Here is a 24,677-nt window from a genome sequence, read left to right on the forward strand (position 1 = left end):
GTGTTCAAGGTAAAACTACTTTTGATTTCATGTACCGAGCCAACTACCTTTTTAAGATTTGGAGTAGCAGAAGCACTTAGATCCAGCTATCCAGCTGATATTTCCAAAGGTTTATTTCTCATTTCTCTGGATCTGAATCATGGTTTTCAGGCTGCATTTATAAAAGCTTTTACATTTGAAATTTACTTCTATTGGGCAACATTCCGACATTCTTTTCCTCCCATGAATCTGCTTGGGTGTTGGGGAGAAGTTCCCAATAATTTCCCAAGCAGCAGATTTAATAGCCAGAGGTAGAAAATGTTAGCTTGCTTGCAAATTCCATTCTGTTAGCAGACAGAAAAGATTAAGTGCCATTACTGTTTTCCCTGCATGACATTTGAGTAGATTTAGTTGTGTATATATTTACATTTTATAATTATGCTAAATGTACTATATATTAATTTATAGAGTGTAAATTAATATGTCATGCACAACTGACACCTGTTTTGCTGATCTTTAGCCTTGTTTAATCTGGAAATACAATTGCAAATTCATATTTAATAAATACTGAAATCCTTAGCTGCTATTGCCACTTTTGTGGAACTTGCAGTCCCCAAAAATGTAGAATTATGCTAAAAGTTGCACCACAAATAAGTAATGTTAAAGTAGATATTCTTCCTAATCAAAATCGGCCCTTGTTAATTTATTTTCTTCTGGGATGTTCCTGGTATAACTTACAACCCTGAGCCTTCTTAGTGTCTTTCATTCAAATGCTGGGAAAGTATTAGAGAATAATGGACATTTCTATCATTCTCTTATCATGGCCATATCATCTTCTGGTTACTATGAAATTTACTGGCACCAGAAACATGTCTAAGAAGGAGGCACTTTTTCAGTGGGTTTGCTCGAGGTGCCTGATAGAGCCTATTAGTTTTGAAACAACACTTTTGTGAAGGATTCCCCTGAATGTGCCTGCCTCATCTTTAAAAATTGAGTCAGATACAATGGTTGATACTATTGTTCCTGAACAGGATTTATTTGGGCTTCAATCCAAGAGAGCTTCTTGGTGTTTCAAAGGGTTCTAGAAGATAAAGGTAAAGAAGTTGTGTAAGAGATACCAAGAATACAGTGGTGGAATTCAAATAAATTTAACAACCGCTTCTCTGCTCTAATTACCAGCTGGGTAGGCGTGGCTCGGTGGTCATGTGGGCATGGCCAACTCAACATCACTCAGGTCAATGGGCACTTCGCCTTAGCAGTTATAATGTAATAAGGGATAACCAGAGAGGCAGTTTCTGTAAGCAGGGCAATAAAGATTAGACTAGAAACAACACCAGAATGTTTCCTTCCTGCCTTCCTTACAGGATTAGCCCTGTAAAGTGGAAATAAAAACAAAAGGAAATTTCTTCTCTGAACTGCTTAGAAAGTTACCAACCGGTTCTCTCGAATAGGTGCAAACTGGCTGAATCCCACCACTGCAAGAATGTTGTTGCCATAAAACAAAACACAAAAACAATCACAGATAATGAAGGTTCAAATGCACGCTTTGGAATAAGAATAATAAAACATATTAGTGAAAGGATGGATATGGTAAATACTAACTGCCATCCTGATGCATGAGCACCAAGACAATCAAATGCTGTTTGTGACTGAATAACTGAGAATGAGAAAAAGCTGAGAGAAGAACAGAGAGAAACTTGGAGGGGGTGGGGAGGAGTTGAAGAAGGATCAAACACTGACAAGCAGGAGTTGAGTTTAAATTGAGGAAAGGATATGCAGTATAGAGCTCGAGAGCAAAGATGGAACTAGACAGTGTCAATCTGCTGAAGGACTAAAGTTTCAGGTGGCTTCAAGACAAGTGCTGTGGGAATTTCTGTGCAAAGTGGAGGCCCAACATGGGATCTGACTGTCTATCCACAGATAGGAAAGAAGAGAAAATAGAAACAACCAGAAAGCAAACCCAAAATTGCTACCCGCAACTTTGCCAGTTAAGTTTTAACTGATGTGCTTGATGAACTCTTTGTGTAATTTAGTGGCAAATGCATTTTAGGCTAATCACACTTCTGTTTTAGCAGAAGTAACGCTATTGCCAGCATAGTCTCTGAATTGTAGAACTGTTAGGTCATTTACCACATTCTAACCTACTTTGAAGACAAATGCAGGAAGAACAGTAAGTCTGTGTTGTATGCATTACAGATTCCATTTACTTGATTAAACTGAAGTTCTTTCTGTCTTTATTGTGTTAAAAAATAGAAAGGTTCAGAAGAAAGAATAGGCAGGGTGCATTTTATCTGATCAGTTCTGAGAACTCAAAACTTACATGCTCTTTCTATGTTTGTGAATCAAGAGATGGGGATATATCCAGCAGTATTATTTCAATGTGATTAGTTACAATAGGTTTGAGTTTAGTGATCTAATTAGTGAAAGCTTGAAGAGAAGTAGAGAGGCTGGTGCAAGTCTTGTCTGCTTTGAAAGAAGCACCTGTGCTATCCTCCTCAAGAAGTCATTGTTCAATCCAGCTTTCTAGAAAATTAGTAACCAGTTTGGACCTTCCCTTCCTAAGATGACTGGTTCCTAGTCAGGATTTAATCCTGGGATTGAATTTGGTTTCTCTTCATGGTTCCTAATGGAACTGGGTAGGGGAGGTGCCACAAGAGCTTTGTGTTATGGGGTGCCACAGGCCTCAGCCTTCTCCTGTTGTCTATAAGAAACTGTTGAAAGAGGCCATTTGCAAGCATGATATATATATATATATATATATATATATATATATATATATATATATATATATATATATATATATATATATATATATATATATATATATATATATATATATATATATATATATATATATATATATATATATATATATATATATATATATATATATATATATATATATATATATATATATATATATAATCAGTTTATTATGTTACTTTTTAGACTTTAATTTCATTTCATAATTTGTAAGTTTTTGGACTCTTCAGAAATGGTGTAACATACAAGCTAAGTGAATGAATGAATGGCTGAATAAATAGGTAAACTAACCCTACTTATTTTTTTAAATAGATCAGCCAAAGTTGGCTAGCTGCTGCCATCTGCTGTGATAAAAGAAATAATAGAATAGAATAATAGAATAGAATAAACTCTTTTCGTCCATTCACCAAAGATTACCTTAAGAGGACTTCTGCAGTGAGTCGTGAATTCTGTTAACATTTCAAGAGGACACAATTGATTTCTACAATTTATCGTCTGCATCTGCAGCATCTTAAGAAGCACCTTCTCCAAGATCTACTGCCTCTTTCCCTAGACTCTGTACGGCATGATAACGCGAATGTAGAGAAATGATTACTAGGAATAGAGTATTATTGGTGGTTTTGTTGTTGTTGTTCGTATATTAGTCTCACAGGTAATACAATGTTTTGAATCAAATAACACAATACGATCAATATGAGACAATATTCTAGATAAAAGGAAAAACTTTGGAAACCTAAGAAAATAAACATGTGTCTGTCTAGCAGCCAGAATATTGGTTAGGTATTAGGAGAGTCCAAGGAGGGACTTGAAGACACAGGAATTTAAAAACAAGTGTCTACCCTTTTTTGTTGCGAATAATAAATGCATTCTGCATTACTTCTGCTTCCAAAGATGTACCAAGGTGATTCTGCAAAGACAAAACTCATTGATGTAATGTTTCCCATGTAATAAATACATGATTAACTTTAGGTCTGCCATATTATATAGATCTAGCATATCCTCATCATCATATATTTTATGGGTTTAGTGTTGAATATTCTGCCATTTTCTGAACGTTGGCCACAAAACAAAAACTTTATGATTTTCCTCTCCATTTTCATAGCTAAAATATATAGGGTTCAGCATCTTCTCATCATCAGTTTTATTTGAAGGAGTAACCATTGTGGGTCTCTGAACTTCTGCAAAGTGCTGATATCTCAGATCAGAATGAGTAAAACAGCTTTGGAGGTTTCACATGCATACATTTCCATCAGCTCCTGCTGATGCCCATAAGTCTCTCTTGGCTAAGCTCCAGGCTTACAAACAGAAGTCCTAGAGCTTCCAGAGCTCCTTGAAAGGTCGTTTACCTCAGTTCTAAATCTCATATCAATATCATCCTCATAATGAGTACTGAAGACAAAGGAATCATTGGTATTCTTGGGTCATGTGTTGAAAACAATCAGTGATTATATTTAGGCAAATGTCTACAGAGCAATTTTTGTTTTCAATAACCATCCTATTTTTAACTTGTCCTAGTGTACATTCACTTTTATATATGCTGCTCAGGGATGGACACACACACCTCTTTCTCCATCTGAAAATATTACTAGAGGTGTTATAAAGCAGGTACCGTAGTACGTTGCCTTCCCTCCCACATCTTTGAAGAGCAACCAAGGCCATCATTCATATAACTGGGTTAGAATTTCTGGCACCATTTGAAATACTATGCACTTTTGCAAGTGAGCCTCACAATTGCATCGTTGAAGGTTTATCCGAAAACCCAACAGTGATCAAAAAAATTAATATCACTGCAGCTGCACTTACCATGCCACTATGCAACTGGATACCTCCTGCATAATTTCATGTTGTGGTATTTCACTTGTCTTAGTGAATAGGTGTTAGTGAACAAATTCAATCATGCAAGTGTGTCATTCCACAAGGGGAATATGTAGCTCGGCGATGTCCTCCATTTGTCGACACTGAAGCAACTTAGCCCCTGGGAGATGTATTTATGGGGAGGACTAGATACTCCCCTGTAACACCTCTCCTGCGCGAGCTGCACTGGCTTCCTGTGGTCTACCGAGTGCGTTTCAAGGTTTTGATTATGATCTTTAAAGCGCTTCATGGCACAGGACCTAGTTACATGCAGGATAGCATCCTGCCCCACACATCCCTACGACCAATTCGCTCACACAGAGAGGGACTTCTCCGGGTGCTGTCCGCCAAACAGTGTCGGGGGGCGACACCCAGGAGCAGAGCCTTCTCTGTGATGGGCCCAGCCCTGTGGAATGACCTCCCCCGTGACATCAGGATTACTTCCGATCTCCGCTCCTTCCGTGTACAGCTGAAGACCCACCTCTTTCAATTATCTGGCCTGGCTCAACCGTAATTTTTCTTACTCCTCCTGACTGTCTTTTTAAATTTTAAATTTTAATTGTACATTGGGTTTCTTACAATTGGGGTATTTTAATGGTGATTTTTAACTGTCTAAATGTTGTAATTTGTTACCTCCTCCGTGCATGTGTGTCTTTGTATATATGTATGTTTATGTGTTTGTACACATGTTTTATGTTCTATATGCTCCATTGTACGCCGCCCCGAGTCCTGTCTGGAAAGGGAGCGGCTAATAAATTCAAATTATTATTATTATTATTATTATTATTATTATTATTATTATTATTATTATTATTATTATTATTATTATTATTTATTTTCTATTAGGCAGGCCATTTTTGTACATCTTCTCATTTTTAACCAAGCTTACAGTGAGAAATACTCTGCTAATGAGACGTGACAGTTTCACATCCAAGCTTTGGCCCTCTCTAATGGGATAATGTTCACCTCTTAAGATATTCAGACTTACTGATCCTGCACAAGGATAGCTGTACCATCTAGAACAGGGGTGTCAAACTCACATTGTCATGGCGGCAGCATGTGACGTATCGGGAGTTTTTTCCCTTTTGCTAAACCAGGCGTGGGCATGGCCAACCTGTGACACCTCCAGCCAGCGGACCGTGAGTTTTACAGCCCTGATCTAGAACTCAGTTTTAAAGCTTCAAGGATTGAGTCACAACAGGCCTTTCTGCAGTAATAGAGGATATTATCTTGACATAAAGGAAGCCATCTATGGAGAAGTCCTATCCACTTCTTCACAAACACATGGAGAGAGAGTGCTTCCATGATTCCTCAGTTTCCCTAGTTGGCCATACTATTTTTGGTTAACATTGAAGTGGGGTAATTGGTTTGTGTCCTTGCAGTTATTTTAACAATTTACTTTTGAGTTGCAGGTATTTCATATTTTTCAGGACATGGTGGTCAAATGTTTCATAAAAGCATCCTTCATTTATTCCTGCCTGTGTTTTTGTGGGTATCAACCTGGGATTTGTCATTGGACTAATTATATTGATGTCACAGGTGTTTGAACATAAGGCCACTTGTTTGTATTATTTGCTGTCTGCTGCTGCTTTCTTAGCTGCTAAAACAACAGCCAGGCAAGCTAGTGAACTGTGCTATACTTTGCACAGGCTGTCTGTATCTCTGCAGGCAAACAACCCCAGTCTTTCATTCCTCTCCCTTCCATCTGAGTGAGGACATGAACCTGACAGCCTTTTCACTTCCTGCTTACCCCCTTGGGGTGAACCGTGCTTATCCCAAAATCAGAACTTGTTAGTTCTCTGTATTATTATTATATACTTTATTAATTAAACATGAAACTCAGTCAACTGATAATGAATAAAGTATATTTATTATTATTATTATTATTAGTAGTAGTAGTAGTAGTAGTAGTAGTAGTAGTAGTAGTAGTAATAGTAGTAGTAGTGGCGGTGTTATTAGCATTAGTAGTAGTAGTATTCATCAGGAAGGTTGCATGAACTGCCCTCTTCCTATTTTGCAGCTAGAAGGAATCAGTCTGTTCTAATGGCCGTTGGACTAGGCTTCAGACTGGGAGTTGTGTCCAAAGGCATGCATAGTAGTGGTGTGGCTAGCAAGGCATGGTTTTAAAAAAAAGTCATGGTGGCTATGATGGTACAGTTGAAGTTCCATTTAAAAAAACAGCAAATTTTGATCACACTTTTATTGCCACCATCTTGAGTTTTTTCACTATAATTCTGCAGCTTTCCTGATAGTCAGGTTCCTACCCAAATCTCCAAGCTCTAGAATGAAGAACTATTTCTTAATTTCACAAATGTCAGCTGGAAGGCAGGTAACTTTTATTGGCTATAGCAGTTATCTTCACAAGCAGGGATGGAGGGCAAAAAGATACCTTGGGCAGAAGACAATCCGAGTACCCTATGCTGCTGCAGTTGGTCAAAGAAAGCAAGGCTGCTGTGACTGCCATCTGCCTCTCCAGCTCAGCACTTTGGCTTTTTTGGAAACAGCTAGTTGTATTCCCGGTTTCAGAACAAAAACAGAAGAACAGAGATATAGCAGAACCAGGGTAGTGACACTTTCATGCTGCTTGCTGGGCTGACTATTCTTCTCATCTGCCCTCAGTAGGAGGGAACTGAGAAACAGGCACCATAACTGTCCTCAGTACTTGAAAGGCCCTTGCTTGGGGCTAGGAGTGTGGTGGTCAGAACAAGTTGCCCCGTCACTAAGTGGCTGAGAGGGCTTCTGCTTCCAAAAGTGTCGTGTTTGAACTGGCTACTTGTGGCAATAAATGGCTGTTGTATGGCCAAAAAGCAAACAAGCTTTCCAGAGTCGTCCCGACGCCAAAATCAAAATAAACAAATCATTAATCAGACCCCCCCCCCCCCAAAAAAAACCCAGGTCAAACATCTGCTGCAAAAAGTAGAGAGAAGATGAATGAAAATGATAAATCAGTCAAAACACGTTCCTTATTCAAGATTGAGTGAAGTAGGTGAACAGATTAGAATCGATTTACAAAGGCTGTTGTGGAATACAAATGAGAAAACGGGTTCCAAAGGATGCCGCAATGTTTGAACAGTAGAGTTAAAGAGTTTATAAAGACATGCAAACCTTGTTAAGCAAGAGAAATTCAGCATAAATCAATTAAAAAACAACCGCCAAAGCCTCACAACTAAAACTAGAATAAGAATTAGAACAGAAATTGGAAGAGAAATTCCAGTGTATTGTTGATGTGGCTGGCATCTGTACTCCTGGTTCAAAAAAGGCTTTTTTCTTGTCTACCTGGGGATTTGACTCATAAAATTAGAAGGGGGCACACATAACCCATGAAATTTCCCCACTACTTAGGCAAGAATCCAGTTTCAAACATCACTGACAGATAGTTGTCCAAATATTTTTCTGGGAAACCATGTAAATCAATGAACTCTACCCTTCAAAAATATTAAATCAAAGAGTTTTCTTAATATACAGCCTGAAAATGCCCTTGGATCAGCCAAATAAGACATATCCCAAAACTTTTTTTTTCATAGTTTGCATTAATTAATGACAGTGTCTCATCAAATGTATGTGCACATAAGAGAGTAAAAGAGTAAGTTGAATGGCTCCAGGTTTTGGTTTTATGCATCTCCCTTCGACTGTCTCAAATATCTATTCTGTAGCTATTATTTTAAACTATGAAACAATAGGGATTTCATTGCTGGCAAAATGTGTTGAAGGGTCCAGGTTATCATATAACTGATAACACTTATTGTGACTTGTTTGCACCAATTACTGTTTTAGTAACATTACATTGCAACAATTCATTGGAAGCTAGTTCACTTTTCTTAATCAATGGTTTGATTCAGGGGCCACCATAGCCATTCTATAACCAGGAGGCAGACGCTGAGTGATTATTTTAAAAAATCACATGTATGTTTTATGTTTATCTTGGCCTGATATATACGTAGCTTGGAAGGGAGGACCTAATTTAATTAAACACATCAGAAACTCAATAGATCTAAGTCCAGATTATACTTTCAGGGTTCTAAGTAATAGACCCATAACAAGCAAAACTCCGAGGCAGATGGATTCCTCAAAGAATAGCTTTATTGGATATATCCTATTGGCACAGATCTGGTGAAAACCGACTGAAGGTTCTCAGGTTTCACCTAATTAAAAGTTTTCCCTCAACCTCAATCAATCAAGTCACGTGGTCCAATCAGAACACTGTCTGGTTGCCTGAAGACCTCACTCCTCCTTCCTCTAGCCAGGTGTGAGAATGTCCTTGGTTCCCAAGAGAAAGTATTTTATTTTGGCTACAAACCCCCAGCTATCTTTAATCCCCTCCCCTCCCCTTCTCCCTATCCCTCAGCTCCAGTATGGCAACACTGAAGCTCCAAGATGGCTTCGGTCAGGTCAGCTTCAGGGTGACATCAGTATTGTAAATTGTACCACTTTATTAAGCTTTAATAAGATCACACTTAGAATACTACATCCAGTTTTGGTTAACATTATAAAAAAGATGTTGAGACCCTGGAAAGAGGACAGAAAAGAGCAGTGATGATGATTAGGCGGCTGGAAGCCAAAACATATAAAAAAATGGTTGCAGGAATGGGGTAAGTCTAGTCTAGTGAAAAGAAGGACTAGGGCAGTGATGGCAAACCTATGGGACGTGTGCCACAGGTGGCACACGGAGCCATTTGTCAGGGCACGTGAGGCGCTGCCCTGTTAACTGGTCAGCGCACATGCGCACGCTGGCCAGCTGAGTTCACCCTTTTTTAAAGCCAATATTTCGCCCTCGCCAGGCTCCAGAGGCTTTATAGGAGCCTGGGGAGGGCGAAAAAGCCCCCCGCCCCTCCCGAGACTTCATGAGCTTCCCTGAAGCCTTCGGAGTGCTCAAAACGACCCTCCGAGCAAACCGGAAGTCACTTCCGGTTTGCTCGGAGGATCGTTTTGAGCGCTCCGAAGGCTTCAGGGACCGTCCGGAGGCTTCCCTGACGCCTCCAGAGGGAGTCCGGGGGGTGGGTAGGCTGTTTTCGCCCTCTCCAGGCTCCTATGAAGCCTCTGGATCCTGGGGAGGGCGAAAAAAGCATGTAAAAATGGGGGGGGTGCCTGTAGTGCGCGCATGCACACTAGGGGGAATGCATTGCATTATGGGTGCGGCACGCCCGCACACGACCCCCCTGCGCTCCCCCACTTATGGCACGCGAACCAAAAAAGGTTTGCCATCACTGGACTAGGGGTAACATAGCAGTGTTCCAATATTTGAGGGATTGCCACAAGGAAGTGGGAGGATCAACCTATTTTCCAAAGCACGAGAGCAAGACAAGAAGCAATGGATGGAAACTAATCAAGGAGAGAAGCAACCTAAAACTAAGGAGAAATTTCCTAAGTGAGAACAATTAATCAGTGGAACAGCTTGCCATCAGAAGTTGGACAGTCACTTGTCTGAAATGGTGTAGGGTCTGCTGCTTGAGCAGAGGGTTAGACTAGAAGACCTCCAAGGTCCCTTTCAACTCTGTTATTCTGTGTGCTATTGGGTAACTTTCCTTCAACATGCTAGTAAATGTAGCCTGGCAATGTTTGCATAATGGAGGGAAAGGCATCCAAAGAATACCCCTTGCAAATTTGCTCATGCTTTTACATTTATAATTCTGTTCTTTTGTATATATTTGATCCAGATTGCACCAACTTGACAAGCATTGCCAGTCTTCTGCCCAGCAGCTTGTAGAGTTACTCAACAAACAGAATGAGTTATACAAGGAGCGGCAGATGCTTACAGAAGAGGTGGATTTTCTGCAGACTCAGGTATCCCTGAAAACCAGGAGAAATACTCATGACTTTAGTTCATGCAAACCAATTTTTCCTTTTTTTTCTTTACAGCTTTACGGCTACACCATGGTTGATTGACATTCTCATTCCTTATTAAATCAGAATTTTTAATGCTCTCCACCCCTTCTCTTCTTTCTTTTCTTTTTTTCTTGTGGAACTACTATAGAACTGCTGATTTCATTTCTTTTGTATCTTTGTCCCATTTTGAGTTTACTTCTGTTAGCATTCAGCCTCTATTTGTTTTTGCAGCAGGCGATTGTGCCCAGTCATTAATATGATTCTGTTTCTGTTGGCTGTGCTAAAATGGTCAAACGGGTTGAGGAATATTCATTGCCGTTCACAGCAGCGGTTTATAAAGATGAAGAAAACCATTTCGCAAAAGTGCTGTAATTGTTTTAAACTTGAAACAAAAATCTTCCTGATTTGATACAATTGGCCATTCTTTGACAAAACCTCATGAAGGTGATGTATTCTAGCATACATTTGTCACCTCTTTTGAAGGGAAAAGAGGCAACTATAGATGTGTCCTGATACAAGACTTGTGCTATTTGCTGTTAAGCATGAGCTATGTTAAGAAATCATGGAAGCCTTTTTTTTACAACACGTTGTTGTGAAATGTAACCCTATACACAATCAATACAAGCAAAGAGATTTGAAACCTGTTTATAGGATATTCATTCATTGTCAACTATCTTTGAAAAAAAGAAACAGAAAAATCATGTTAAGGTCGCAGATCTCAACAAGTGGTAAAAGTCCATCTTTTGTTGTTTGTTTTCTTTCAGTTATCCTCTGCCCCACAGCCATAGTTGAAAACGTTTCGGGGAAGACGTCAGAGAAGAAAAACGCCAATCACCTTTTTTCAGCATAAAGACCTGATGTGCTTAGATCGTTAAACATTTGTCAATGTCTTCCCTTGCTGGGAAAGTCATCCCATCTGTCTTGGACTGTCAAATATTTAGATCCAGTATCTTTAGATACTCAATAACTTTTTTGTGCTCTCTCAAGAAGACAGTTCTGATTAATTGTTTATACTTTTAGATGATTTGACACGTGCGGGTTTTTTTGGATGGAACTTGAAACATGCAGAGAAGTTATCCTGGATCAAAACCAGCTTTAAATGCAGTATTATCCCCCCCCCCTCGCTTAGCGCTCCTCATTTTTACATCATTTTTTGCCCTGACTAGAGAGGTACACACATCACCTCTGAATTAAGTTAAAGTATTATTGTCCCATGGGTGAGGAACAGTTCCCTCAATAAGGTTGAAATCTGTTCCGTCTTTGCAAGATGAAAAGTTTCTTTTCCTACAGCTCTGGAGCTTAGCATTGTTGTAGTCTGCAGTATTCATAAATGATAGTTTTTCTATCTGAAAGATCATAAATGCAGCTCTCTGATTGGACTGTAGAGTTGTTTGCACTAAACTTGGTGCTTGAAGACATCAATAATCTTATGTATTAGTTTAAAGCAGTCAGATAAATGGCATTCTCAATGGTTTTATAAATAATTTGATGATTGTTGACTTTCCATGTTTTCATATAAATGAGTATAATATATAATATATAATCCCTAGACAAAACTCTTCTATTTGAGGTTGGAATTCCTACATACATCATATTCTCCTTAGAACTCGATATGATGGTAGAAAACAATGTTTAATAAATGTCAGTCTAGGCAAACATATATTATGGTTGGGCTGAATTGAAAGAACAAAAAAGATATGGCAGTGGAAGTAGCTGATTTTTCAGTCCGTTTGTGGCTTTACCATCTGCCTAGGACTCACATCTATAAATAAGTCTTAAAGTATGGATTTGTCCTAGCACCACAAAGCCAGCATCTTTGCTGTAAGTGTCCTTCAGCAGATACAGGATATGAAAGAGCTGTGCTGTGCTGGGATACCAGTGCTGTTCTTGATTTGATTTTGTTGTGCTGCATATTAGTAAGGCATATGGAACAGCCAGCATCTCTGACCAGATTCCTTGCATGTTCCATCTCTTGGACCAATTTTCACAGAAAGAATATTTTACCTGTCCAACATTAATACCTTAGTCCTCCACCATCTCCCCAGCAAGTGGAAAATGTTCCTCAGCCTGGCTACATAATTGGTGGAGAAGGAAGGGAGGTTGTTAATATTCTCAGATTCTGGAAAGGGGAGGGGTTGATTAAAAATAGGACAGGTTCAGAAGCTCTGCACATATCTGGGAGAAAGGAAGCTGTCTGTTGTTCATCAAATAGTTATTACAGTATGAAGAGAATGAAGATAACTTCAGCCTAGAAAGCTCAGAAATAAATTGGGTCTGAAGATTTAGTAATTGCCTTCTTTATTTAATAATCTTTGTGAGATTCTTTTATTTGACTGTCAGTAATGTATCAGAGGCAGATATGGGAACCAATTCAATTGTTTCTGGGTTCTCTCTGGAGAACCTTAGCTGCCATAAAGCAGGAAACCTGGTTAAATTTACCCTCTCCTTCCCACTGTTTTGTGTTCCACAACATGAAGTAGACTTGATATTCTGGTTGTCCAGTCAGAGCAGAATCCTCATTTTAGGTCAACGGGTTATTCTTAACAGTTTAAAAAACAAAAAGAAGTGCCTGGAGAATCAGGTTTCCAAACTGTCACAAAAGAAGCTACAGCCAAAGAGGCCAAAGACCAGAAATGGATGATCCCACAGAAAGAACCAATTGGAGCCAAATAAGTCACACCCTTCCCCCACCCACCCGCAAAGACCACATTACCTCCACCTTCCTCTTCTCTGCAAGGTATAATGTCTAAATAGAATGTTTTCCATTTTCTTGTGTAAAATATCTTTTTCTACTGGTTCACATTGTTCCAGGCAATGGTAACAAGATGGAGACTCTGGAGTGAGGGCATGTCAACAAATGGTGAATCAGGGCAAGAAAGCTGTGGAGCTGAGCCTTTTAACATTTCTGCTGGAGAAACAATGGGCTATTTTTTTAAGTTGGAGAAAAAAGCAGTGTGGCAGACGGGGAAATTGTGTGTGTGTGTGTGTGAGAGAGAGAGAGAGGGAGGGAGGGAGAGAGAGAGGGAGGGAGAGAGAGAGAGAGAGAGAGAGAGAGAGAGAGAGAGAGAGAGAGAGAGAGAGAGAGAGAGAGAGAGAGAGAGAGATCTTTTATCCTGCAGCTTAAAGACAGTGATGATGTAGAAATATTACAGCAAGACTATAGTTGTTGTTTTTGTAAGAAGACACACATGTATTTTGAAGCTGAAAATATCTCTATTTTTTAAAATTTAAAACATTGTATTTGCAAATCAAGGTTTTAGAATCTAAAGTTGTATTTATATTCAGTGCACCTGGATTCCATATAGCCCCACGTACATTCTTCCACGTTAAAAACTGAATGGATGTAGACCTGTACTTTGCTTCTAAATAGGTCAATCTGCCAAGGAAGCATACATTTAAAAAACAGGGCTAATATGGAGGTTGATGTGGAGTATCCTGAGCATCTAGAATGTCTTGAATGATGCCCATGTGGGTTATAGTTTCCAAGGTAAGAATTTAATAAAAATGTGAGAAATTAAATCAATGTTGGACTCCTAGGCAAAAATTGTAATTTTATTATAAATCTACCTATAATCAAAAGTCGACTTGGGATGGAGACAGTGCACAAACAGGAGGGTTGACTAGCAAGAGGATAAATGTGTCAGCTTGTAGTGGGGAAAGGAAGGGCAAATATAACAACCAATCTTTGATCAAAGTCTTAAGTTGTTGAACAAACTGACTTCTGAATAAATATTGCTAGAGCTGTAACTGAAATGTGACATTTGGTTGCAAAATAGAGATCGCAGGACTGCACAGTATTGTTTCAATGCAGAATCTGTACCAATAATAAAATGAAAGTTCTTGGAAATCAAATAATAATTGACTATTTGATAAATGGTGTCTCATAGCAAGGTTTTAGTTATGATTAAAAATTATAAATACTGAATTGTCCAAGGCAATCTTATTTAAACCCTTCATACACAGTGCTTTAAAGGGTGCTTGGAAACGAAGAAGGACCAATAACACATTTGCTTTGGATATTCATTAACATGGCAATAATTTCATTTCACCCTTATAAATATGTAATAAATATTTATTAAATACATGAATAAAATGTTTCTTAATATTATCCACCCTGAATTTTCAGCAGTAGGGTAGATATAAAAAAACAACCCAAATAAATAAATGTGTACATGCTTGACAGAAGTAAACAGAAGTGTAACATTATGTCATTTTATAACTAAAAATGACTAGCAAATATGCAATTATTAGAATTTCCTGGAGCAATAACTCAGTCTAGCATGGAATCTTAATTTATGTGTTTTAATTGGAATAGTTACATACCTCTGGTCATAAAATGTTTTCATGGTATAATAAATGTTGACTTAACTGAGAAATCATGATTACATATAACTAAGGCACAGTCCAGACAAAGTTAAGGTTTGTGATCCCATTGATTTCAGTGGGAAGGTTCAGCACATGCATAACCCTGTTTTTCCTCCTAAAATATTTTTTTTTACCATTCTGTGTCCCTCAAGAATTTGTTCCCACCTCACCTAACCTTGCATTCATTCTCCAAACTCAGCAACAACTACCTTCCAACCAGTAGTAGTATTTTTCCTAGCTCTTACCAATCTTTCAGATATTTAAGATCCAACATTTAGACAGAACTAGATATTTCTGCATGTATTTTTATTTCCCATTACTTCCATTTCTTTCTTTACCAAGTACACATCCTTTTATCCTTTGGTTCCCTTAAGCATTCTGCTGTTAAATGTTCTGAGTTTTGCTAATCTGTTTCTCAAGCATCCCTGGCAAATATTTCTTCACACATGCTGATTCATTCTTGATAAACTTATCAGGTGATTTACTTACAGGTATAAATGAATTCTCACTTGTAAATGACTACAAACAGAATTCGCCTACTGTATTTCTTTATGTCAGTTTAAATAAGACAGTTCACATGTGAAGCTGATGGTAAAAAACACTAAGTACGGATTATGTAAATGAACATAAAAACTGATTGTTGAATCTCTATGCATTGATTCATTGCTACTTGAACTCTCATATGCTATTCTTGTCTTCTTTTAGCATTTCCAAATTGCCTTAAGTCTGATCTGACTTCTGGCCACTGAGTCTCTGGAAACCTGCACTCCTCTGTTTTTTTCAATTCACTGTTTCATTTGAGAACGTTTTCTCTTCCAATTGGGCACCTGATGACTTCAGCAGTGTAGATACTAAGTCTAAAGTTCTTTTCAGGTATAAAGCTATTCTGGACACTGTGGCTTCCAATAATTGTGATCCATAAAAACGGCATTGCTTTGTTTTGCAATGAAAGCTTAAAATCAAAGCAGTTTGAAAACAGGGGACTTTAAAGGACCAAACACTAAACTGTTTAAAGAGCCAAACATTGTTGTAAGTGCTTGACTAAAAGGTGTAATCATTGTTTGGGAACTCATCATCCAAACAATTCAGAAAAAATCACTAGAGATGGACCTTTTCTGTGATGGTACCACAATTTTTAACTCTTCCTCAGAAATAGATTATTTTTCCACTTTGATCTGCAAAAACTATTTTATTGCTACAAGTTTCAGTTTCTAAAACAGTTTAATACTGTGTTACCATATTTCAATGCTCTATTTCTAGTTCTTGCTGATTATTTAATTAAATTGTATGCCTTTTTGGATAACTTTACAGAAGAGTGAGGTAACTGCCTGGCATTCTTTCTGTAGCAGATACAGCAAGGTTCTGAAGATCCAGGATGAAACAACCTTACAACAATAGAACTGACTGGTGTTAGATGGGATAATGATAATAGAATAAAAACAGAACAACACAGTTGAAACGGAGCTTATAAGTCGTCATCTAGTCCAACCCCCTGCTCAAGCAGGAGACCCTATACCATTTCTGGGAGAACTCCCAGAAGCTTAACCCATGGCACTTGAAATTCCATGGAAGCAAAACAAAATGTATACATAACAGCAACATTACATTATATCAAAGTATTTTTGAAGGCATTCAATCTTTTGCTCTTAAAGAAGTGTGGTGGTCAATTTGACAAATATGATACTGTGGTTTTGTTGGTCATTGTCTCAAGTTTGCATTTTTGTAGTCAAAAGAATACTAAGTATCTATCAGATCTCACAAGACAGTCTGGTGGCTTTATTCTGACACGGTTGAAGTAAAAAAAGTTAACAAATATTCATTCCTTTCCTTATTGATTTTTAATGCTTATTGAAAGCGGTCAGAGGAAACCCTGTAGAACAACGAAGCATCTTTTCTGAAATCTCTCTCCTTTTTTTAAAGCTTTCCATTTCTAGATCTTGGAGATTTATTAAATGATTGATTGCTTTAAGTCAGTTTTGATTTCTAATGACTACCTGATAGGGCCTCAGGAATTGGAAACCAAGTTCTCCAAGGCTGAAACTCTGTTTCTAAAGTCACAGAGGGAAATCTAAGAAATTCTATAGCTCTTGAAATGCTTATTTATAGCTTTTAGGATTGTATTCTTAATATTACAAATTTGGAAAACTTATTTCTTAAAACAATTTTGGAATTGTTTTACACAGAGCAGTCTAATGTTTGAAGTAAATTAATATAAATTAATTAAGCAAATGAGTCCTTAACTCCATAATTTTGAGTCAGGCATGAAAGAGTAACAGAAATGAGTGAATGGATGCTATACTGGAATCTATGATTTTCCAAGCTACTGATGTCTGGGACAAACTGGTAATTATTACTCATGATTTTGCAAAAGCAGAATCAGTATCAGAATGCATAGTTTCTCATCAGTTATTGAAGCAAGCACCTTACATATTCTTGAACTGCTTTTTTGTGTTCTTAAGCCTGACTTTATTACTTTTGCCATTTCTGTAAGTTTCCATTTATAATTTTTATTATTCATTCCAAAGTCTTTCCTATTTAATTTGTATACTTTTATACATGGAATGCATTTCCATAATGAATGCTACGCTCTGATAATTTCAGTTAAAAATAAAAATGTTTTTTTTCTTAAATGTGTCCTCCAGCATGCTTTTCTTACAATGGCTGTGTATAAATTATACAATAAATTCTGCATCTGGTTTCCTTCTGGCTCCTTCATTCCGTTCCCATATTTTTTAGAGAGTGAGTGTCTTTAAACAGTGGGAATCTTAAATAAAATTAGTATTTAATAAATGTTCTTAGTTACAGAATGATCTAAAAGGAGATATTTCCATATGGGAGAATAGAGCTGTTTCTTGATAATTTATATGAAGACTGACATTGGGCACCATCAGATGCCCAATGAGGCGATGCACACACTGTCAGAAGAAAGCACCAGCCTTTTGAAACTATCATCTGTATATCTTTATGTTCAGATTTATACTTTAGAAAGCCTACACTTCAGTTATACCTGCTCTAATTCAAAATTATGTATTTCCATCATTTCAACAGAGTATGCAATTTCTTTTATCCTAAAACAACAAAGTAGGAAAAAAACTTTAACTTTGTGCATATGCATTTCAAAGCAAAACCAACAACATAGACATAAATTTAACAGATTGACGTTGTGCTTTATTTATACTGTGTGCATAAATAAATACACAAATGAGTGTCCCTATATGTAAGTGTAAAACTAGTAAAGATATGTAATGTACAAAAAGTAAATAAAAAACCCTGTAGTTATTTTAGATCCTTATGGTCATATGCTAAAGAAAGTAGCCCAAGTACAACTAAGTACAAATACAATGGTTTCTTGGACTTAGTCTTGTCTGCTTAATATCCTTAACTATACAATTAGATTTGTCAGGGATTTTCTGAAAAAACTAACAAGGTCAAAAAATCTCACAAACTCTAGAGCTAAGGGAAGATAATTGAATGATCAATTTAGAGTTTTTATTTAAATAAATATTTTACATTTCATGCTTACCTGTAAATGCACTACCAGGATCAAGATAAGGAAATCCTACTGTAGACAGTACAAACAGTAGCAGCAAAATTGTACATTGAGGTGTAATATAGAGACCCTGCACATAGTAAGGAAAGCTTACATTTTTTTCACTCCAGCAGAAGCACATGGCCTGTGCAAGAACTGCCAGCTTCAAGAAGTGACACCTTCCCCCATTTAAAAAGAAAAAAAAAGTATAAAACAATACTCTGCAATGAGCAAAATGTATTGGAAGAATCATGATGGGAAGCAAAGCTGTGTGCAAAAATTATCCAGATATAAACCAAAGTCTTTGATGTCCTCAAGATGGCTGCAGTGTTAAGAGGACATCATGTCCTGGAAGCAAGTGTAAGCTGGAGCCAACAAGATACAATGAAAATACAATTTCTTGAAAGCTCTTGTATCAGGGTAGCAAAATTCAGAAAAGGCTGCAAGACAGTAGAAAAGCTACAAATGTATTGTGGCCATAGCGTTAGTTCTATTTAAAAAAAATACTGATGTATTACTTGGGAAGACTAGCTGCCACATTCTGAAGGATTATTTCATATAGGAACTTAAATTCAAATCCCAACTGCCTTTAAATCAAACCAAATGATATAAAGCTGTGACAAGTTTAGTCAATCTGGTGAGCTTCAAGTATTTTGGCCTTTCGATCTCCATCATCCCATCCTCCTTAGCACAAGAAAGGAAGGGGATAAAGCTTCTAGTGCTGACTTGGGTCTGTGGACAACACACTAAATGCAGGCAACTGATATAAAAGGATGCCAGCTTCGGAGCCCCCCACCCCTTATTTATCAGGATGAGTTATAGTGGGCTGCATCCAACATTAGATGAGCAGGCATGCATTTGCTACATTCCAGCCTTTGAGAAAGATTTAAGGAAGGAGGATAGGAATGTTAGTTCACTAGCAGATGTCAGCCCAGTATTAATAATATATAAATTTAGAGGCAATTTAAATATTGACTTTTCAATATTTTCTCTATACAAAATGGCAAAAGTTCTGTTCTTTATAATATGGACTAATTTGCAATTCTGTGGCAAATCTGTGATTTAAAAAGACAGATGCTATTTGATTTGGAGAAAATTATGATAAAGCTTTCTATAATACTGTCTTTTATGTAGAAAAGAGGTTGTCAATTCTTTCTGACAATGGCTGTCATTACTATAGGCCAGTCACACTCTCTCAGCTAACCTATCTCATAGGATTACATGAGGAGAGACTCCTTTTTTGTTACTTTGAACTCCTGAAGGAAAGATATACAACAAAAATTATTTATTCAATTTATATGGCCATCTATTAATCCCTTTTCCTCAATGACACAATATAGACACAATGCAATATATTAAAGAGTTAAAATAGCAGAGGCTCTTCTGGTTCATCTCATACAGAACTTGGTTTAATATTATTTCCTACTTTGAGGCTGGATGTTAGCGTAGTGCTCTCAGCAAAATGCTGTAAAAGTGCAAGTTCTTTTTGAGATCCTAATCCATAAGACTACTGGGGAAGTAACAGAATCATGAGGTCCTTTATATGAAATATATAACATATAGTAACTACATGGTACTGAACCTGTTGGTGCAAGCCCACTGATTCCAGGAAAAGATCTCTGATATCACAATGAAAAAGCTGTAGGATTGTGTCTGCAAAGAAACTAATGCAATACCACACGTTGCTTGTATTGTTCACTGCTCTTTGAAACTTCAGGCAAAATAAATTAATTTCATTAATTATAATCACTTCAATATAAAAGAGATATATCACTATATTTTGGATTTTGTTCGTAAGACACATGGTTTTAGTGTTGCCATCTAGTGCCAAAAGAAAGCTGTTTTTTTTGTTCAGCTGAGTACATATTCATCAAATTTCAAGTTCCTTTTCAGGAAAATAGCAAAATTGAAAGTTGGTTTAACTTTTCTCAGAAAACATTATATTGTGTATTTAATAGCACTGCCCTTGTCTGAAGACCCAGGGAACAATGAAAGACATTAATGATCTCACAAATGTTCAGGAGATCATCTAGAACTTTGAAGACTAACCCTATGATACTTCTATAACTTCATTTGTGAATTTTCCCAATAAGAGCAAACAGCAAAAAGTGCTATCAAAGTATTCATTTATAGTAATGATTTAAAAAGTAATCTATGATGTAAGCAATGAGCCCATTCACTATTGAATATGAATGATCTTGGAGTAATGTCCTGATCCCATCAGTGTTGCACAAAATACAATGTGTCCCCCTGGTCAATACTGCACTCATGCTGAAATATTCTGTTCTGAAGCCCAACGTTTGCATCCTGCAATACAGATGGGATCATTCAAATGCTTCAAGTAGCATGCCTGTACAACGAGATGATATAATATATTTCTGATCCTTTGGACAAAAGCTACTTTCTTCTGAACTAGCACATTAGGTTGGTTGGCAGGAGGACTTCAGAAGAGTTAATATTTATAAATAACATTCTCATCTATCCATATTGTATATTGAGAAAGGGTGAGACATTGAAGCCTTGTTAAAAATCTAAAACTCTGTTAAAAAGTGAGTGTAGTGGGAAAGCTGAATTGACCCTCATTCATCTAATATTGGTGGAACAAGCATCCTAAATGAGACAGCTTGGTATTCAACAGATAAGCAAGAGTACAAATTAGCCTCATTTTATACACAGCTACTCATTTTCTTGCATATTAGCATAACTGGTCTATGTTGTTTTTCATAACATATTAATAAGCAAGTGTTACTAATCTAGAATCTTGTATAAAATATCCCTTATAGAAAACCAAGAAAAAGATCACAGAAATTCTATTTTATGTATTTCAAGATTTCATTTTTTCTTAATCTCCATAATTTTACTACATTACGTCCCCTGGCCAACACATCAAAACTCAGAAAGCAATGGGTAGAAACAATTGTAATCAGATAGGATTATGACTAAAAAAAATCAAGTCATCATAAAAATAGTATTAATGATTTAGAACGTAAAATATAATATTTGTATAATGTAAAAATGGGACTGCATGGAATCTTTTTCCTCTATACTGACTGACCAATGGCATGTTTAAAAAAATAATTTACCATTGACCATCACAAATAGTGCAGGACTAATGGACTTCAGACACAATGAACAAAATTTCCATGGGGGCAATATCCCCAAAATAACAGACTTCTCCCTTGTTTGGGGAATGGTCTGGACAGCAGTTGCTGCTAAACCCTCAAAAATGGACATGCTTTCTGTTTAACTTCTGGGAGACAGAAAATGCAAGGATGATCAGGTGGGTGTATATTGTACATACTTAATGGTGGAGTTCCTGGGAGGGTCAAGGAGAAAAGGGGCTGAGAAAACCTGGCAGACGATGGGGGGAGGAGCGGTGGGGCTGAGCTGAGGAAAAAAAGGTAGGGAGGTGCGCTGAGGAGGAGCAACAGCTGTGACTCCTTCCCCTTCCCTCACCTTCAGCTCTGGACACGGCTTCCTTGGTGACAGGAGCTAGAGAGAAAAGTGTCATCAAACACCCCAAAGACTGATGCTAGGAACAACTACCTCCCTTGAAGGGCTGTATCTGAAAGTGCTTTCTCCTGTAGTTCATCTCCAGGAAGTGGGGTGAGAGCAAGGAAAGTGGGGTGTGGGTGGTGGGAGGCAGAGGGCAACCTGAGAGTTTAACGGACATTCAAATTGAATGAATGCCCCTTTCCCCTAAACAGTCTGTTCAACTGTGGCTGCTCTATACTTTAGTACTGAACTATATCCTCTTAATGATTATGTGTAACATAATTATGAGTAATTTAAAATGGTCCAGGCACACACTAATCAATAAATGTAGTGAACTGTGAAAAAGCATGCCTGTTCCAATCCAGCAAGACTGATCCATGTGCAGACTTTTATATAAAGGCTGCACAGGAGAAGAAATGTATCTTATATATGTCAGGCTTTTTTATTAGCTTGGGCTGGGGTATTTCAAGTAGGACAATGATGATAGTACATGACCTCATTCATTTGGAGTATGAGACTCCTGACTTCTCTTATTTATCCATGGCAAAAGGAGCGAAGTGGTCCTAATTAACCACCTTGTCCGTCTGAAGATCAAAGAAAGTTTTGCATATTAGTACTGCTGAACTGAGAATACTTCAACTATTATTAAAGAAACAGTGTACTCATATTTAATACATAGTACTAAGACACTGATCATAAACTAAATTTCTCATTCTTTCTGTCTGTTCCTTACTGCTTCCCAATTTTTAATAAAGGCAGATGTTGTCTTATTCTATAATCATTCCACACAGGAGATACACAGTATTTCTGACCTACTATAGTGTAGAAGTACAATGATACTTACCTTATTTCTTTAAAGCATAGATTTATCCTAGCTGCCTGAATAAAATGCCCACATGCCTCTTGATAACCCTAGCACGTTCCACTGCCTGCAGTGATACTTCAAAGTATGTACATTTTCTGCATCAAGAGATGGATACAATTGCATGTAAATATTTTTTAAAGTAGTGAGGGCAGTTTTCATAAGACTTAGACAAGTCATATATGAGCTTAAAAGATTATAGGAGTTACAAAGAATGGAGTCAAGAATCATCAGTTATAATCCCAGATCATCCGTCAGGGCTAATCTGGAATGCACTATTACACTTACTAGCTCCTTTAGAAAATCCCAACACCCATCACCAAAGGCCATGTCATAAATTGCCTTTCATCACATGTTTATTTTTTTTAAATCTCTTAAATGAAAAAATAAATATTCAAACATCCTATTTAATAAATATTTTGAGAATTAGGTTTACTAAAAATTTTGCATCTGTCATGGCTAGAACTAATACGGTATTTTAAAACAGATACTCCTATCAATCTAACTAAATGTTTGAAATTTTACAATGCATTTCTTGTCATCATTGTGGCCTTGGTAATTTAAAATTTTCGAAGGGTTATCCAACTTCTATACCACATTCAACTTCAGCAAAGACTGTGCAAACAATTGGGATACATGGGTTGGGGATTTTTTTTTCTTGACCGTAATGAAATAGTTCAACTATAAAAACCAAATTCTAAGTACAAGGTACACTTTAAGAATTTTAACATTTTCATATAGAAAAAAGTGCATTCTTTTGTTCAGCTTGTACAGTTCTTCCGTACATTATCAAATAAATTGCAAGCCTCTTCTAGGATGTAGCAGCATTGCAAACATGACACATACAATCATTGTCACTAAAAAATAAATACTACTGATGTGTAACAAAATATTCAATTAAAACATCTGAAGAAAATAAAACTAGTTCATAAACTCAAAAAAACATAAAAGGTAAACAATTGTTTACCTTAGTATACAAATTTTGGTGAAAAGCAATGTTGTTAAGCTTGTCTAAATTCTTCAGCCTCCAGGGGTGATGAATATCAACAAAGAAAAAGGAAAGCACAAGACACAAATCATAAGAGGTTGAAACAACATCACTTGCTGCTTTTATGTTATAATTTCTTCCATTTAAATGTCCCATTCTCCATAATTGCACATGAATATGGAAGTCTAAGTGGGAAACTGGTAATCCCAGACTTTTTGCTTCTTGGGTAGTATCCAACAGTTAAAAAATAATTATATATAATTATACATATATCTTATCTATCTTTGTGTGTTTGTGTGTGAGTATGTGTATGTGCACACATACATACACACAATTATAGGTCCTTTGCCTGAATGTTTTTATCCACATGTTAAAGGTAAAACTGATTCAAGTGATGACATAGATCTACCAAAAGCTTGCATATGTACACAACCACCTTGTAATATTTCCTCGTTCTGTCAAGCTCCAATCAGCTTGAGAAAACATCCAAATTAATGGAATGAATTTTAGAAGGGAGCAAGAACCGAATCATAGACCGGCATGCCCTTTAATCTCTGCTCCGGGAAGGCAAGAGAATAAGAGCTAGTTGTGCACAAATCACGCAACTGAGAATTTGCCTTCTAATATCTGGGGAATGCTTTTTGCTATGACTTTCATGCTGAGACAGCAGTAACCGCAGGTCAACTTAGACCAATGTAACACCTCATGCAGATAAACCAAATAGGCTGATTAATCAAAAAAGGAAATTGGTCAATTTGGAATGATTTCTCAAAGTGCTCTGCTCTCCTAAATAATAACAAGGACTGGTGGTGATGTTCAGGAATCAATTTCAGTGATAAATTGAATATGTCTATAGCAGGAATACAAAACAGGAAGTTATTCCCGGCCACTTGCAGAATAAGAAAACTGAGGGAAATGTGGTCGTCTCTCATTGTCCATGCAGTCCATGCCATCTTCATCATCTGTGGAATTGAAGGTTAAAGATAATCTCATAAAAATGACTAATATGTTCCTCTTTA

At 37.1% G+C, this 24,677-nt stretch overlaps 2 protein-coding genes across 14 annotated transcripts in view; one reads left to right on the forward strand and one right to left on the reverse strand.

Moving 5' to 3' along the window:
* The window catches only part of SDCCAG8 (SHH signaling and ciliogenesis regulator SDCCAG8), a 117,443-nt gene extending 103,166 nt beyond the window's left edge, over positions 1-14,277 (forward strand). For 7 of the 9 annotated variants that reach the window (XR_014174613.1, XM_081944061.1, XM_081944063.1 and 4 more), the window contains 2 exons: positions 10,251-10,377; positions 11,184-14,277. Coding sequence is in view for 6 of the 9 variants with exons in the window: in XM_081944061.1 (XP_081800187.1) it covers positions 10,251-10,377; positions 11,184-11,207 (151 nt within the window). In the remaining 3 variants the exon portion in view is untranslated. Of the gene's footprint in view, positions 1-10,250; positions 10,384-11,183 lie in introns of those variants that run through there. The other 2 variants (XR_014174614.1, XM_081944065.1) reach the window with 1 other exon arrangement.
* Positions 14,278-16,004: 1,727 nt separating this feature from the next.
* The window catches only part of AKT3 (AKT serine/threonine kinase 3), a 177,926-nt gene continuing 169,253 nt past the window's right edge, over positions 16,005-24,677 (reverse strand). For 3 of the 5 annotated variants that reach the window (XM_081944068.1, XM_081944067.1, XM_081944069.1), the window contains one exon: positions 16,005-24,620. In XM_081944068.1, coding sequence (XP_081800194.1) covers positions 24,535-24,620 — 86 coding nt within the window. In that variant the 3' untranslated portion in view covers positions 16,005-24,534. The remainder of the gene's footprint in view (positions 24,621-24,677) is intronic. The other 2 variants (XR_014174615.1, XR_014174616.1) reach the window with 2 other exon arrangements.

Source organism: Natrix helvetica (assembly GCF_964273705.1).
Source record: "Natrix helvetica genome assembly, chromosome: 2".
NCBI classification, from domain to species: Eukaryota; Metazoa; Chordata; class Lepidosauria; order Squamata; family Natricidae; genus Natrix; species Natrix helvetica.